The following is a 14,341-nucleotide window of genomic DNA, read 5'->3' as shown; positions in this document are numbered from 1 at the left end:
GAGCAGAGTTTTTCAAAGTGGGAGGTTGGCCCCTCGGAATGGTAGTTAGTTAGTTATTAAAAGCAGATCACATAGAGGAGCCTAAATGTGTTGTCCCAGACTCAGAATCTAAAAAATGCCTCAGGACAGAACTGTTTTTGTATTTGGTGCAAGTCTGAAGTTAGGTCAAACAGCAATATTTGGTTATCTTACTCAGTTGTTGAGTGTCAACGGGATGAAATAACATGATGGTGATCGCACCGAGAAATTGAGCCAAACCAAGCAAGTAAACTAAGGTGTGGTGAAGGGCCGCTCTTTTCCAAGGTTTCTCTGAGGGGAGGACCACTCTCTCAGGTTTTAAAACTCTTGATTTAGAGAAATGCATTTAGTTTTACACAGTTCTAACCATTCTTAGGAATTACTAATTATAAAGTGTTAAAGAGAGTCTCTAAAAAGCAACGGTTTTCATGCACATAATTGAAAGTGGTATTAAAATATTATAAATTGATGATCAGATGTTTTACCACATCTGTACTGGAATAAATCCTCACGTAAACCAGCTGCAGTCAGGTCGACTGTGCTACGTAATGGAAACAATGGAAACGAATTCCCCTGTTGAGCCGGAATAGAAGAATGTGATTTTTTAATTCCTCGTGCCTACACCCATCTCACCCACACGTCTCCACTCACGAGTAAAAAAAAAGGTTGAGGTTTCCACACAATGCTGTATCTCACATGGCTGACTCGTAACGTCCAACGCATTTAACTCTGTGCCAGATGTTTATAAATGAAAAGCAGAGCACGTTCAAATCAGTTGTGCGACGCTTCCCTTTGTATGATAATGATAGCCGTGACATTAAGATCTGCTGGCTCTTTCTTACGCCTGGTTTTTAACACTGGTTTGTGTCAGAGCGGCTCCCCGAAGACCTTGTTTAGGGACTTGGAGCAAAGGAAGAGGGAGAGAAAGAGAGAGAGAGAGAAAGCGAGAGGTCCTCAGGTTTCACAGCTGTAGGCCCCGCTCAACCCTAAAGTAAATGGACTTGAGGAAAGCCAATCCTAATTGATTCCAAGCCTCAAAGCTCTTTAGTAAACATTGTGGAGCAATGAAAATGACTTGTTATCCTAATTCATTGGATGCTCACACTGCACGTTCGGCAGAGCAGAGGAAAGAACGGAGGAAGCAGATGTGAGATTAGACTGATTTTGTTTGGTGACTTTTGTCTCATTCAGAGATATATTCACCACAGAGCTCCATAAAGTGTGTCAGGATTAAAAGCTTAATGAGCCTGCATTGATCACACACAGAAAACTCCCCATTCCTGACAAGGATTACCGTTTCCTAATGGTCTCTAAAGTGATTTTAATTACATATAAAACATAAACATTTGCACAGTAAATGTACTGCGGAATAAAGTTTGGTTTTAAATGATTTTCTTCACAAAGACAGGGAAAATTAGACATTAAACATATTGGAGTCTATAGATGAAGTGGCTGAAAAAAAACAAAAGGCTAGTTACAACAATCGTCACCATTGTTAAGGCTCCTCAGTCTGGACAGAGCACAGCTAGCCTGTGAAGTGTCCGGCTTGTTATGCATGTAGGAAGTTCCTGTGGAGAAACCCTGTGCACGGAGCCTTTGGTCGGCCCTAATGGCTTCCTGTGGAAGCATTGCTTCTCAGTGGAGGGGTTTCCTCAACTCATTTTCCTGCTGATGTGAACATTTCCAGATCAGTTTTCTCTCATGTGAATCTGCTCATCCCACTCGTGTGTTAGGATACCTCCGTCCTCGTAAACAAGTGACGTCCCTGCAATCTCAGCACGTACTACTGCTGCTCAGGGACTGGCTCCAATAATGTGCAACAGATAAACTGCCGCTGGGACGGCTGTGCCATAAACTGTGGCTGAAAACCACTACCACCCTGAATACCAGCTCTGTTTTTTCCAAGTGATGTGTTTTACGTGTGCAGGCAGTAAAACCACCAGTCTCTCAACAATTCGGTGACGGATTTGTGACCATAACAACAGTGCGAGGTCTGTGCTTTAGCAAGGTGAGGAGTTTTTAATGACAGGTAAACTCAGGTGAAGCTGGCCCGGTGAAGTCTCTGTTACTGGCTGTGATTGCTGCTCCTCCAAGGGGATGAAATTCCACCCGTGTCCTCAACAAAGAGCCTGACGGGGTGTCAGTCAAGCTTAGTGATGGGCCTCACATCCAATATTCACCAGCTCCTCAAGCTGTAAATCTACACAGGACAACCTCGACACAGCACAGGCCTGGAACACTGAGCCTTCTCGATGTCTGACGAGCTTGCCACAGGTCTGGTTTACAGTAACAAAGCCCTGGCACAAGTTTGAAGGTGGTTGGGGTTAAGGGATAATGAGGTCAAGGGAGTGTCCTCATAAGGAAAAGACGTGTGTAAAAAAAACAAGTATACATGTGGTAATGATTATGTTACTCATATGTTAAGTGCATATAAATGTGGTAATGATTATGCTACTTATACGTAAAACAACAGGTCAGAGATGGGAAGACGCTAGCCTCAAAGAGCTCATGAAGTTTATGAGAGTTTTTCAAAGTAGTGCCTCACACAGCCTCACTGAATACAGGTATGGATCATCAGCACATGATCTAATCATGACTATGATTGAAAAAGCTTTAAACTCTTTTAAAATGAACTATCTCTTGACCACTAAACACTGCCGGTAAATGACAAAGCAGCACCCAACACAGATGACCGTTAATACATTTCCTATATCGACTGTTATCATACACCTGTATGCTCAGGTATGAGGAACAGAGCTCTCATGTTGTGGTCTGACATTCCCATACAGTGAAAAGAAATATTTTGGAGCATGAAACGCTAAACCGTTGTAAAAATGACCTCATCGTGTCCTCTGGGACCCTCTTTGGCATGCTGTGCTGTGGGACAATACTGAATGAACAGCAAAACATGAATCGCCAGTCCCACACATACACACACACACACTGCTGCAAATGTAACAAAATACTGACATTACCTCAGAGACTACGGAGCTATGACAATCAGCCTGGACACAAAGGCGACCAGGCCGACCCTAAGGCTGTAGCTATAGCGGGGCCACTCTTGAGGTTACACTCCAATCACAGCACCTCTTAGGTGATTTTCAGTCTGTCAGCACTTCTTTACACTGCCTCTACCCCATGGTAGCAAAAAAGAAACTCACACAAATCACCTGCATTGAATTAAAATGACAAAAACTCCATTCTTTCCACTCTTTCTGCCGCATGTCTTATTAAATTTACATTTTTGTAGCCGTTACTTATGATTAGCTGGATTTTCCAACTGTGTAGCCCACTCACCCGATCTGTCTATTCGTGGATGGAGCCTGAGTGATGACGGAGCTGGACTGAGGGGAGGGCAGGGCCTGCTGGATCACTATGCTGGTGTCATGGTTGCCCATCCGTGAGTGGGACTGCTGGTGCTGGCCTTGGCCTCCCTGGCCATGCAGTGAGATGCTCTGCAGAGAGGGGGGTAGGAGAGAAAAAAAGGAATGTATATATATATAGGGTTAGAAATCTGTCAAGAGCCTCAATTCTTTGCCAGAAAGTTTTATTTTTATCACAACCTGAGCTTTACAAACGTTTGGCCTCGGGCTCTGTGAGCCCAGCTTGAACTGGTAATGAGGAACTATGTAAACTATCATCTACAGCTTTTTTCTGAGCAGAGTCGAGGAAACAATGAAGACCAGGTCTGCTTGTTGTTATTTACCCAGCAGGACAGTTTCTTTGTTTACCCTCTGGTACACATAATGGCATATACGCTAAAATCCAAAGTAACAATGTACCTTCACGCTCAACTCACATATCTTCGTATATAACAGCAACAACCGCTGCCAATAATCAGACATAAAATGGGGATAGAGAATGTTGCAATTTTTTAGTAATACAATACGATACTAATAAATCACTCAGTCTTCTACCTACACTGGAATGTCTGTACATGAATATGTGACTGTTTTATATTTACATTGGCTGATTGTTGTTTTCCTGAGGTTTCAGTGCTTTCGTTCCTTATCTCCCTCTATTGTGCTTTGCCCTCCCAGAGTCTTGCTCTGACTCGCCTCCTGCTGACTTAGCAGAGCCTCCCATCATAAACCACACAGGCTGGAGAGGCTAGACATGGCATGACCTGAGCACAGATGAGCTCCAGAGCCAAACCACCCAAACGACAGCTTAGCTTCCGCGTGCACTGCACATCTTCCCAGACATTAGATAAGCAGTCTGTCTTGCGGTGATTTGACAAGCACCCTAGTTTCAGGTACTGAAGCCTCAGGTCATATCTGCAGTGCATAAATGATCACGTCTTTTGTTATATGTCAAAGGTCTGCGACTACGAGCACATGCGAGAGCGTCTGCTCAGGTCTTCTATTACTGCTACAAAGGGTCTGTCTGAGTGTCTGGGAGGAAACAGGACTCCCTGAGAGATGGCTAAAGAGCTGTTTGAAGTTACAGTTGGAGAAGCTGATCTCTTTTTCTTCACCTGTGGTGGGTGGAAAAATCTCCACCTGCTACCCCTGCCTGTCACCGTCAGCAAGACTGATAAAGAGTGTAGCATCTGCAGCAGAACAAGGGCTGGATGTGCAGAAATATAGAAGTTGTCTACAAATCTGTGGTTATCAGCCTTAAACTTGTGAGCAGTGTGGTTACGTGAGGTCAAGGTTTTCTGAATATATTAAAAGCATGTACATCAGATCATATGTTGTGGGCTGTTGTTGAGTGATGATAGCGCCAGATAACAGTTCACACCTGAATGACCTAAGCCCTGTGGGTGGCTGTGGCTTTGGGTTCACATAGGTTTGTTTTTAGCTTGTATTTAAAGTGCAACTCTGCAGTACCTGTTTGCTGTCCTCTTCTTCCTGGGCCTTGCAAAACTCCTGCTCGATGGAGCAGTCCAGTTCACTGAACAATCCCACCTCCTCACAGTTCTTCAAGAAACGCGTCGGTGTCGGCGTCTGGTCTGGAAATCAAGGAAAAGTTTTTTAACCTTTAGCTTCCACATTAACAACCTTTTAATAGTTGTTAATTTGTAAGGCTGTAAATACACCAACAATGTGAACAGCAACAGATTACAGCTCCAGGAATACAGACACTGTTTAAACTGTGCACAGTATTGAGCATAATAAATGCTCCAACATTATAAATGGTATAATTTGAGTTTAAAGCAAATTTTTGATTTAGTTAACAACCCATGGCTCATCACAACTGAAAGACACCGTATATACAATGACAGAAAAACTATAATCAAACAAACATTACTGTAAATATAGAAGAAAATTATAACGATACATACATATAAAACAAATTATTAAAAGATGTACGTATATTTTGAAGGTCTGGTATTGTAAAGAGTGAGATTTTGTCTTTTTGATTGTAAAGCAGGCCTCTGTGCTACACAAATTCTGTGAAAGTATCAAAACAGTTAACCCACAAAGAAATGGACAAAGCCTGTTTTAGAAACGGTTCCTCAAAATGAGCCATCGAGATTAATTGTAATTTGTGATGTCACAACCAAACAGTCACCAACCTAAACCGTGACCTTGGCAAAGTTCAAAACAGACTCACAATCCCACCTCGCAGGATTTGGTTTTTATTGTTGGATTAGTTTTATTTTGCACTAAAAACCAGCGATTATTATGGTTGCACGTGTACGAACTGAAAGTTAAGGGATGAAATCCATTGCCTTGAGTCAGAAATCCATAAAAAGGATAAGCTGCTTGACAGCTTTGTCACTGTGGCTGCTGCTCAAACAAAGCATTCTGTGTTCCACTCTTGTGGTCCGAGCTGATGATCACCAAACCGCTTGATGTCCCTGGTGGGCTTTGATGCACACTGGCACTATACCTGTCTGCCTGGCAGGTCTAGCAGCTGAGGAGAGTGGCCAGTCTTCCTCCAAAAGCTTGGATGCTGCAACACTGTGGGCATTCACCCAAACCGCCACCAGATACACCAAATCAAGGTCCAGTGTTTAGCTCCATAACAAAACTATCCACAGCATTAAGACAAAATTTGACACGGCTTTTCGACTCAGCACTGACTGACCGTCATTTGCATTTACTGGGGAAAAGAGACATAAAATCCCCTGTTCTTGCAAGAAGTCTAGAAAAAAGCACTTGATGAAAAAAGTACACTCAGATTCTTTTTTGGCACCTAAAACGACAATTACACCTACTTATGGAACTCAAAATTAAAACAGTGTAACATAAGGGATGATTAATATCACCAGATACAGCAATTTGTTTGAGTTTCAGTACATAGTATTTTTTACTGTTTAGATTAACCCTGTATTAATTTGCTAAATCACCAAATCGAGAATATACTGCAATTAAGTACTTTTTCCTTCCATTTTCCCTGATGCTTATGTTTGTTATGCTTTTTATTTTCTCGCCTCCATGATTCTGCACCATACTAAAATGTCTGTTTTGTTCATGCAAACCCCAGTTAGTAAAATGAATAGAGATCCACATTAATACCTAAGTTCAAGTTGTTGTTCCATATCTGCAGTGATTCTAAGAAAACATCACTTTAGTACTGTTAGGGAGAGAGAGATACTAAAGTTGACAGCCCCTTTTTAGCTGATAAAGTACAGATCCCCCCTCCTGAGTGGGGGTCTCATTTGTTGAACTCAGTCAAGCCGCGGTATTCAGCTTGACATTGTGGGGGTGCTCACAGATCAGGTTTCAGACAGTCGAAGGTGATTTTAGGATCAGGCTTGTTTCAAAGGCTAAAAGCATACTTCATGGTCTGTTTATCCATTCTGGCTAGACTGGGGATTGACTCAAACTTTCATCATGGTGTTTCCAAAATACATTTTTACAACAAACCCTTTTTTCCCCCTCCTTTTTAGAAGCTCATAACCTAACTCAAGTTCTGTCAATAAAAAAATATCCTATGCATCAATGAAAAAGTTAGAAAAGGGAGCAGGAGGTTCACTATAAGGCAGCAGTTACGTTGGTAAAAACAAAAGAGAAGTGATTTTCTGTGACCAGGTTAGGATATGTTACCATGAAAGGCTCAGTTGCAAGTTACATTAACAATTTTTATCCTGATTTCAAGGTCTCAGTAAGAAAAATATCCGGAGCTGTAACAACGGGCAACAAGGTCGCCTGGCCTAGAAAATCCGATCCATCTGTCCACTGAGTGTAAATAATAAAGAAGACGCAATCTTGATGGTTTGGCTGAAGCAGCAAAGCAGAGTCGTCTATTGCAGCAGGGGACGTTTCCAAGAACGGAGATCTATACTTATGGATCGGCCTTGGGTGAACACTTGTATATGCAGTACACAATCTATGAATTTAACCAGATGCATGTCACCGGGGGTTGTAATAAAACAGTTGTAAACCACCTCCCGTTCATACTACAGTTAGCTGAAGACTAATGATACCTCCGGTGTAAATCACACATGGGAGAAGAATTTAACTCGACATGCTTCCGTCATAAGTCAGCTTGTCTTCATCCTGCTGTGCGTAAGTGGTATGCACTGAATAGAGCCGAGCTGCGAGGTAGCATATGTCATATAATTTACATTACTGTAAACAACTGGTATAGACACGCCATAAAGTGTTTCTGATGACAGACGAGTGTGTCTGCCCATGAGTCACCGGGGCACACACCTGCAAAGGAACTACAAGTTCCCCGTGAGCCCTGCTGAGGCAGTGTGTGTCTGCACGGATGTGTCTGTAACTCACCTGATAACATGTTGTCGTTCTTTATGGAGGGGAACTTAAGGGTCATCTCATGTTTATGTCGGTGTATCATCAAATGGTCCTCCGTGGGGAAACGCTGTAGAGTTTAAAAAAAAAGTAGGAGTGTAAGAATTACATGTACGAAGACAAATAAACAACCGGGCAACCAATTATAAATCTGTCAAATGATCCCCCACATGTTCAAGAGTGTATTGTTATGATGATGCAATAATATCAGTCTCGGTGTTGAAATGAAGAGCCTTTTTTTCGATAGATATTTTTACATCTGCAGCGTTATTTACAGTTTGAGTTTCACTTAGTTCCATGCTCCTCTGTCCCTCCCGTATGCATGAGGCAGTAACCTGCTCCTCGGGCCTCCTCTTCATGTTACAGACACACACTCACTCGACACACTCACCTGAGAACAGCCAGGAGCATTGCACATGAATGGCCTTTCCTGGTCTGAGTTCATCACTCTGGCCGACTTCTCATAAAACTGTGAGAAAAAAAGAAAAAAGAAGAAAGACTTACTTACACACAAATAACATTGACATTGCACCTGAACCGGCAGTATATTTTTGGGTAATAAAGATAGTATTGTCACAATACAGACTAAAATGACACCAGGGCAAAGGTTTTGGCATTTTAAACAGTTGATACACACAAACACACACACACACACTCACGCTCACACATTGTCTGCATGACAACAATATCTGGCAAGTAGTGATAAGAAAAAAATTACATTTTCTCTTTCACTAATTTACCGATATGCACTAGAGTAAAGACTAAATTAACTTTAAATGGAAGGTATTTAAATCTCATTAATGTTTTTAAAAGGTCACACTATAAAGTCTTTATAAATTTTGGTCGTACAACTTTTAGGTGAACACTTAGCCTATATTAAGTTTGTATACACATAATGAGAACAAGAAAGGGAAGTGAAGGCAGAGCAGCATTGCATGAGGCCTATACAGAGGCTCACTTCATTTGTTTGTTCAATTTTAATTTTAAAAAGACGCGTTAGTTTTGAATCTTACAAATAAGAAGAAGAAAATATGTATATATATTTTTAGCAGCAACTATTATCTAAATGAGTGTTTTACAGTAAATACAAGTACACTACAGCTATAGCCATGCATCATGCCCAATATGCATTGGCTCTCAGTTAGCGTGTTTGATGCTTTAAGTCAAAGGTAAAAGAGGACAAACTTTTCCAGAATAGTGGCCCTGCCTGTCCTCTGCTTAAAAAAATATAACACCAAACCACGGGCACATAAAATTTAAAGGCCTACAAATGATGTAAATATTATCCTGTCCCTCCCTTAACTTACAAATCACACAAAACACAAACAAAACACAACCTGCATTCATTTATAAATACATTAATAACAGCCTGACTATGTTTATGGCACCAGAGGAAAAAACAACAGAAATAACAGGTGCATTTTAACAGCTTCTCGAAATCATCATGTTATTTAAAAACGTACATTGCATTTAATGCATATGAGACGTCTTTACTCACATTTAAATATTTGAACTATGATGTTAAAAATAAGCTTTTAGTCAGAAAAAGTTGAAATATATTTATAAATTTAAAAAAGTGGAAGTTGACTTGTGGCCCTTCCACCGCAACAAGTGTAGCTGGAGACGCACCAGTGCATTTGACTGCACTATGTCTGTAAAGAGTATTAAAGCAGAAAAAGCTGTCACCGAACGTCCAGTCTGATTCTTAACTTACTTAGTCTTTAAGCAGTGATTTCCTGACATAAATTATTATTTTAATAACTGTACACTGCATTTAATTTAAGTAGTTCTCCTCAGAGATGTTTGTGTTAAGACAACATTAAATACAGATGTGCTCAGCTTATTTCATTAAATGAGAAAAGGGTTTTTATTAAAAAATAATTACACTGAGCAAAGTAAGATAGAGAAAAGAAAATAAGTATTATTTGAGTATTTCTTGGACATAAGCCTTTCGCCTTAGAAAATCTCTTATTCGAAGGTCAATCATCGTCCAGTGCGAAGCAGCGTGAACTGACATAACTGACCGACGCTAACTAAACAACCTGTGAGCAGTCACCACATGCACAGTGCTACATGTTCAACACCTTCTGACAGATGTTTTATTTAACAGTTCCCCACAACTTGGGCACAACTCGGCTTCGAGCCACAACTGTGACCGTGGCAAAGCAGCCAGATTAACATGCAGATCTTTTTGTATAGGACATGCAAACCAGGAATGAACATTTAAACTCCTTACAGGACTCCATCCACACCCGAGTGTCATTTGATACAGAGGCCTGAAGAGCATGTGACTGAACTACAGATATGGACACTTCATTTGTGCATCAATAACTGAGAGAGGCCTGATTTGAATAGTGCCTGGAAGGTGGATAAAAACACAGGCTCTCTCTATTCTGACACCACTACAGTAAAGCTAGATAAAATACTGAGAGGTCAAATGTAAAGTTAACAATGCAACAATATTTGTTCTTTCTAAAGGGTCTGTTAACAGACAAAAAATGGTAATCTTCATCATTAGGTCTGTGGTTTGTTCATCATGGGTCCCTGCGATGACTGGAACATCTAAAGCGTTTGCAACACAGATGCTGCCGCGAGATCTATAATAACAAACGGATAACAAAAACTTTATGACTCCTTTTACCTGCCACCGCTATCAATTCACAAGAACAGCAACACATCCGACATCCAAGTGGGTGCCGCATGTCACGTGTTGAGCATGAATACCTTCATACACTATGTACATGTGTGTCTGTTTCCTCAAGCACAGTCAAAACACTCAAATATTGTGTTATGCTAAGCAGTGCTGTTTTCCTAACAAGCTGTACTTCATGACCGGGCCTGCAGAACAGGGTCTGGACAGGGTCTCTCTGTCAGAGAGCAATGAGCCCTGCTCTCTCTTTCTGTCACCAGTTCCCTCGCTCTCTTCTGCTGGGCCCCCTGAAAACTCACCTGGTCCCCTTTGACACAACAAACACGACTAACACTGCCGATCCTAACCTTCAACCCAAAACTATAAACCTCAGGATGATGGCGAGCATTAGTACCTGTGTAAAGACAAGCTGACGATTATTTTCGTCTTCAATCAACATTCTAGGCCCCACTTATATCTCAAATGAAGTTACATTGAACTTCCAGCTGTTTCTACAATACTTTTTGCCACATTTGTTTTCAGTCTTTCTTCCTGAACACATGTGCAACAATAAATCACCTCATTTTAATCAGAAACATCTAATATTTTTCATTGGGGGGTTTCACTTTGGAGCACTAATGAAGGCACTGATTAATAATTTGAGAAAGAGAGTATCCATGACTTTCAAAACAGATGCAGAAATCAAGCTTTCACCTTCCTCTCCCTGTTTCTAAAATGGGACGTGATCGTTTCATCACATTTAGCAGGAAATTCAAACCACATGACACATAAAACTTCTCACCATTAATTCTGTGAATGCCTCCTGTGAATTATCCAATCGCTCTCTCCATTCAAATTATCAATGCTCAAAGTCCTTTGCTTGGAAGGGGCACTTGGCTCTCATTTGATATAGATGTTTTAGTTTAGCAGAGGAAATTTGGTTACACTTTATATTAACCATATCCTGATGTGAGCGAGGGGAAGGATTAGGGTCCGGCGTTCGATTTCAAGAGCAGCCGGGCTGGAATTCTCCAGGTAGGAAAGCATATTCGAATTTAAACAATATGGTGAGGGAAAGGACGGGTTGGGGTGCAAAGGCATATTGGGTTAAAGCAAGCACAAACATGCGCAGCAATTCAAATTTCAGCTCCCCATAGCCCGGGCCTTTGACAGCACAAGTTCAAGGTAGGATCACGTTGATCCCTGAGGCGGGGGAGCATGGCCCGCTTTGACAATGTCTGCCCTGAACTTCTGCTCTTGAACTGAGTGCGTGACAAAAACACTGTTGTGATGTAAACCTCAATAACTAATTACTACTCTCCCTCACAAGATGTAAGCTCATGACAAAAGCAGGTGAAAAGAGTCTTCTGCTGCCAAAACGTTGATTGGACTGTGCGATGGCTGCAACGACTCACGTCATCGGACCCCCTGACTACATTAGCACAATTGTTACCAGAGGAATGTTTCACCTTGAGCACATGCAACAAGCATCAACAAATAAACTCATCGTAGGTCACATTTCATTGCTGCGACGAGGCGCTGCATGAGACTGCAATCAGACTTAACATTGAGAAAAATATGGGAAGAATTACTGCTGCAGCAAGGTTAGTAAACAACAAGTCATCCACTGAGATTAATGTAGAGTCAAAGACTTTACAGACGTTGCTATTCTTATTCCTGTTCTGATGTCGGGCAACAAGATATGAATAATAATACTTTAGCAGAATATTGATATTCAATCTTTTATTATTATTATTCTTTAATTAGCTCTGAGCTCATTTAAAGTTGTTAACTCTTCTCAGTCTAAAGCAGATGATTGTAAATGTTTGTTTTGTAAGGCTACTTGCAACAAAAATGTGAAAAAGTAGAGTTAAACCCATATTTTAATTGAAAATCACACTATATTCTACTGCAGTATATTAAAAGGTCCTGTTTTTAAAAGTATGAAAAAAACGAATGGTCCATAGTCTGTGTTTAATTATGACAATAACTAATATCACCATCAAAGTTAAATGCCTTATTAGGTGTTATTAACGACAGCCGTTTAAAAGGGTGACAATAAAACTGGGGGAAACAAGTGGTTATTGATAGGCTCGTCACATTAAACATAATGACAGCGGGGAGTAATCATATGATTAAAACATCTTTCTTGTTTCCGAGCCGCGGAGCCTCGTCAGCACAAAGTATAACCCTCCACATCTCGGCGCTTAATCAAATATCGACTGGCCTGCAGAATGACGTAATGTTAGTCCCGGTGCTGTTCGAGGGAAAAGAGGGGAAACATAAATTTCATGGCAACAGAAGCATCAACCATTTGTTTGCTTCTGCGGGGAATTGCAAAAAAAACCCCACGGAGCTGTATCATTTTTCCACACCCGGTCCGTGGCGCACCGCAGCGCGCTCAGCGTCCGGGACAAACGCCGGCTCTGCGTATCCCGAGATGGGACAGACGCGACAAGGATGCAGGGGTCCAGCTCGTGGAGCCTCAACGGGAGACATGCACGACACAGCCTGGTGCGACGTGCATGAAAGCCCCATCCTGCATGTGCAACCGTCCCAATGTGCGGGTTTGAGAGGAATTCCTGCAGACAGAGCGAGCACTTGACTCCGCGTTCAACTTCACCGACAGTCAACAGACCAGACCGCAGGCCGACGCGCGGACACCGGACTGAGATGACACTGCACCCCACAAAACTACCACCGCACTTTAATCTCTTGTAGCTGCAGCCACAAACAAGTGAGGGAAAACAAAACACTACATCTTGAAGAGGACTTGCTGAAGCCAGCAACCAAACAAGCTGTTGCACGAGAAGAAGAAAAGAAAAGGAGCAGGCAAAAACCAAAAAGTAAGAAGGAGCGCTTCTTTAAACAAAACACAACAAACCTGCAGAGGCGCATGCATGGTCCTCTGCATGTTCGGCTGCCTGCGATGGTTTCAACTCACCAAACAAGTGTAGAAAATGTGAAGCAGCCTCGGAGGAGAAACCACGTTGGACTGAGAAAAGATTACAATACGATCTATTTAGAGAAGCATAACGTCACCCCGGGGTGACGTCACGTGGGATTCCTGAACTTCTAAATCATTGCGGTCCGCTGTGGAGGCGGCGCGAGCAGGGGCGGAGTTTGCACATGCACACACACACACACACGTATACCCGGAGAGAGGCATGGATGGGGCGGACACATGCTGCTGCTGGACCCGGAGAGGGAGTGGTGCAAACATCCATCTCCAACACTGACCAATTAGACATGTAAATAAGAGCAGTGACAGCCTGGAGCCTCCTGCATCCTTTGACTGCATGGGCATTCTGAGCTGTCCCTTACAGTGACAACATTAGCTGAGTGAGAAGAGACACGATGCAACAACTCACCTCATCTCTGAACACTATAGGACTTCATACACCAACTTCAAGCAGCATAGTATATTGTAGTCTTGCTGCTTCTAATAATAAAGTTGCACTGTTCTTATTTTCTTTTTAACACTATACCTCCGCCAAGGCCCATCACTCCACTTAAATTCAATCGACCTGCACCAAATTGCAGTTCCCCAAAATGTGCCAAATTTTGTCATCAAGATCCATGCCTTATTTCCGGTGACAATGTTGAAAATCACTATGGAAACACTTTAACATTGAGAAACTCTGTCTCACAATGTTAAAGACAGAGAAAAAAATCCTGAATCAACCCACTGATCTGGAACTGCACCAAAATGTAATGGGTTTTTCCCTGACCCAGACCACATCCTTAGACCAAGTTTAGTGGAAATCCGTTATAAATAGTTTTTGTGTAATCTTGCAAATCATCAAAAAATGTAATTAGCTTAATTAGAAGCAGAGACAAAAGTGCAATATTTGCTGGAAGGATGTAACTAATCCTTTCAGATGCACTTTAAGTTGTTCATCTCAGAAGCACATTTTATATCAAATGAAGCCATGATGACAATGAACCTGTGTCCACAGGAAGGGGAGTTGCAACAGCGTCGACAAGG

General features: G+C 41.8%; 1 protein-coding gene across 2 annotated transcripts in view; it reads right to left on the bottom strand.

Moving 5' to 3' along the window:
• The window catches only part of creb5b (cAMP responsive element binding protein 5b), a 40,701-nt gene extending 27,323 nt beyond the window's left edge, over positions 1 to 13,378 (bottom strand). Inside the window, exons 1-5 of one of the 2 annotated variants that reach the window (XM_035164808.2) lie at positions 13,238 to 13,378; positions 8,116 to 8,193; positions 7,701 to 7,794; positions 4,851 to 4,972; positions 3,316 to 3,473 (exon numbers count right to left, since the gene is read on the bottom strand). In XM_035164808.2, coding sequence (XP_035020699.1) covers positions 3,316 to 3,473; positions 4,851 to 4,972; positions 7,701 to 7,794; positions 8,116 to 8,193; positions 13,238 to 13,267 — 482 coding nt within the window. In that variant the 5' untranslated portion in view covers positions 13,268 to 13,378. The remainder of the gene's footprint in view (positions 1 to 3,315; positions 3,474 to 4,850; positions 4,973 to 7,700; positions 7,795 to 8,115; positions 8,194 to 13,237) is intronic. The other variant, XM_035164810.2, reaches the window with a different exon arrangement.
• Positions 13,379 to 14,341: the final 963 nt, after the last annotated feature.

Source organism: Hippoglossus stenolepis, chromosome 8 (assembly GCF_022539355.2).
Source record: "Hippoglossus stenolepis isolate QCI-W04-F060 chromosome 8, HSTE1.2, whole genome shotgun sequence".
Taxonomy (NCBI): Eukaryota; Metazoa; Chordata; class Actinopteri; order Pleuronectiformes; family Pleuronectidae; genus Hippoglossus; species Hippoglossus stenolepis.
The sequence above is the reverse complement of the archived record's forward strand: the minus strand, read 5'-3'. Positions and strand labels throughout refer to the sequence as shown.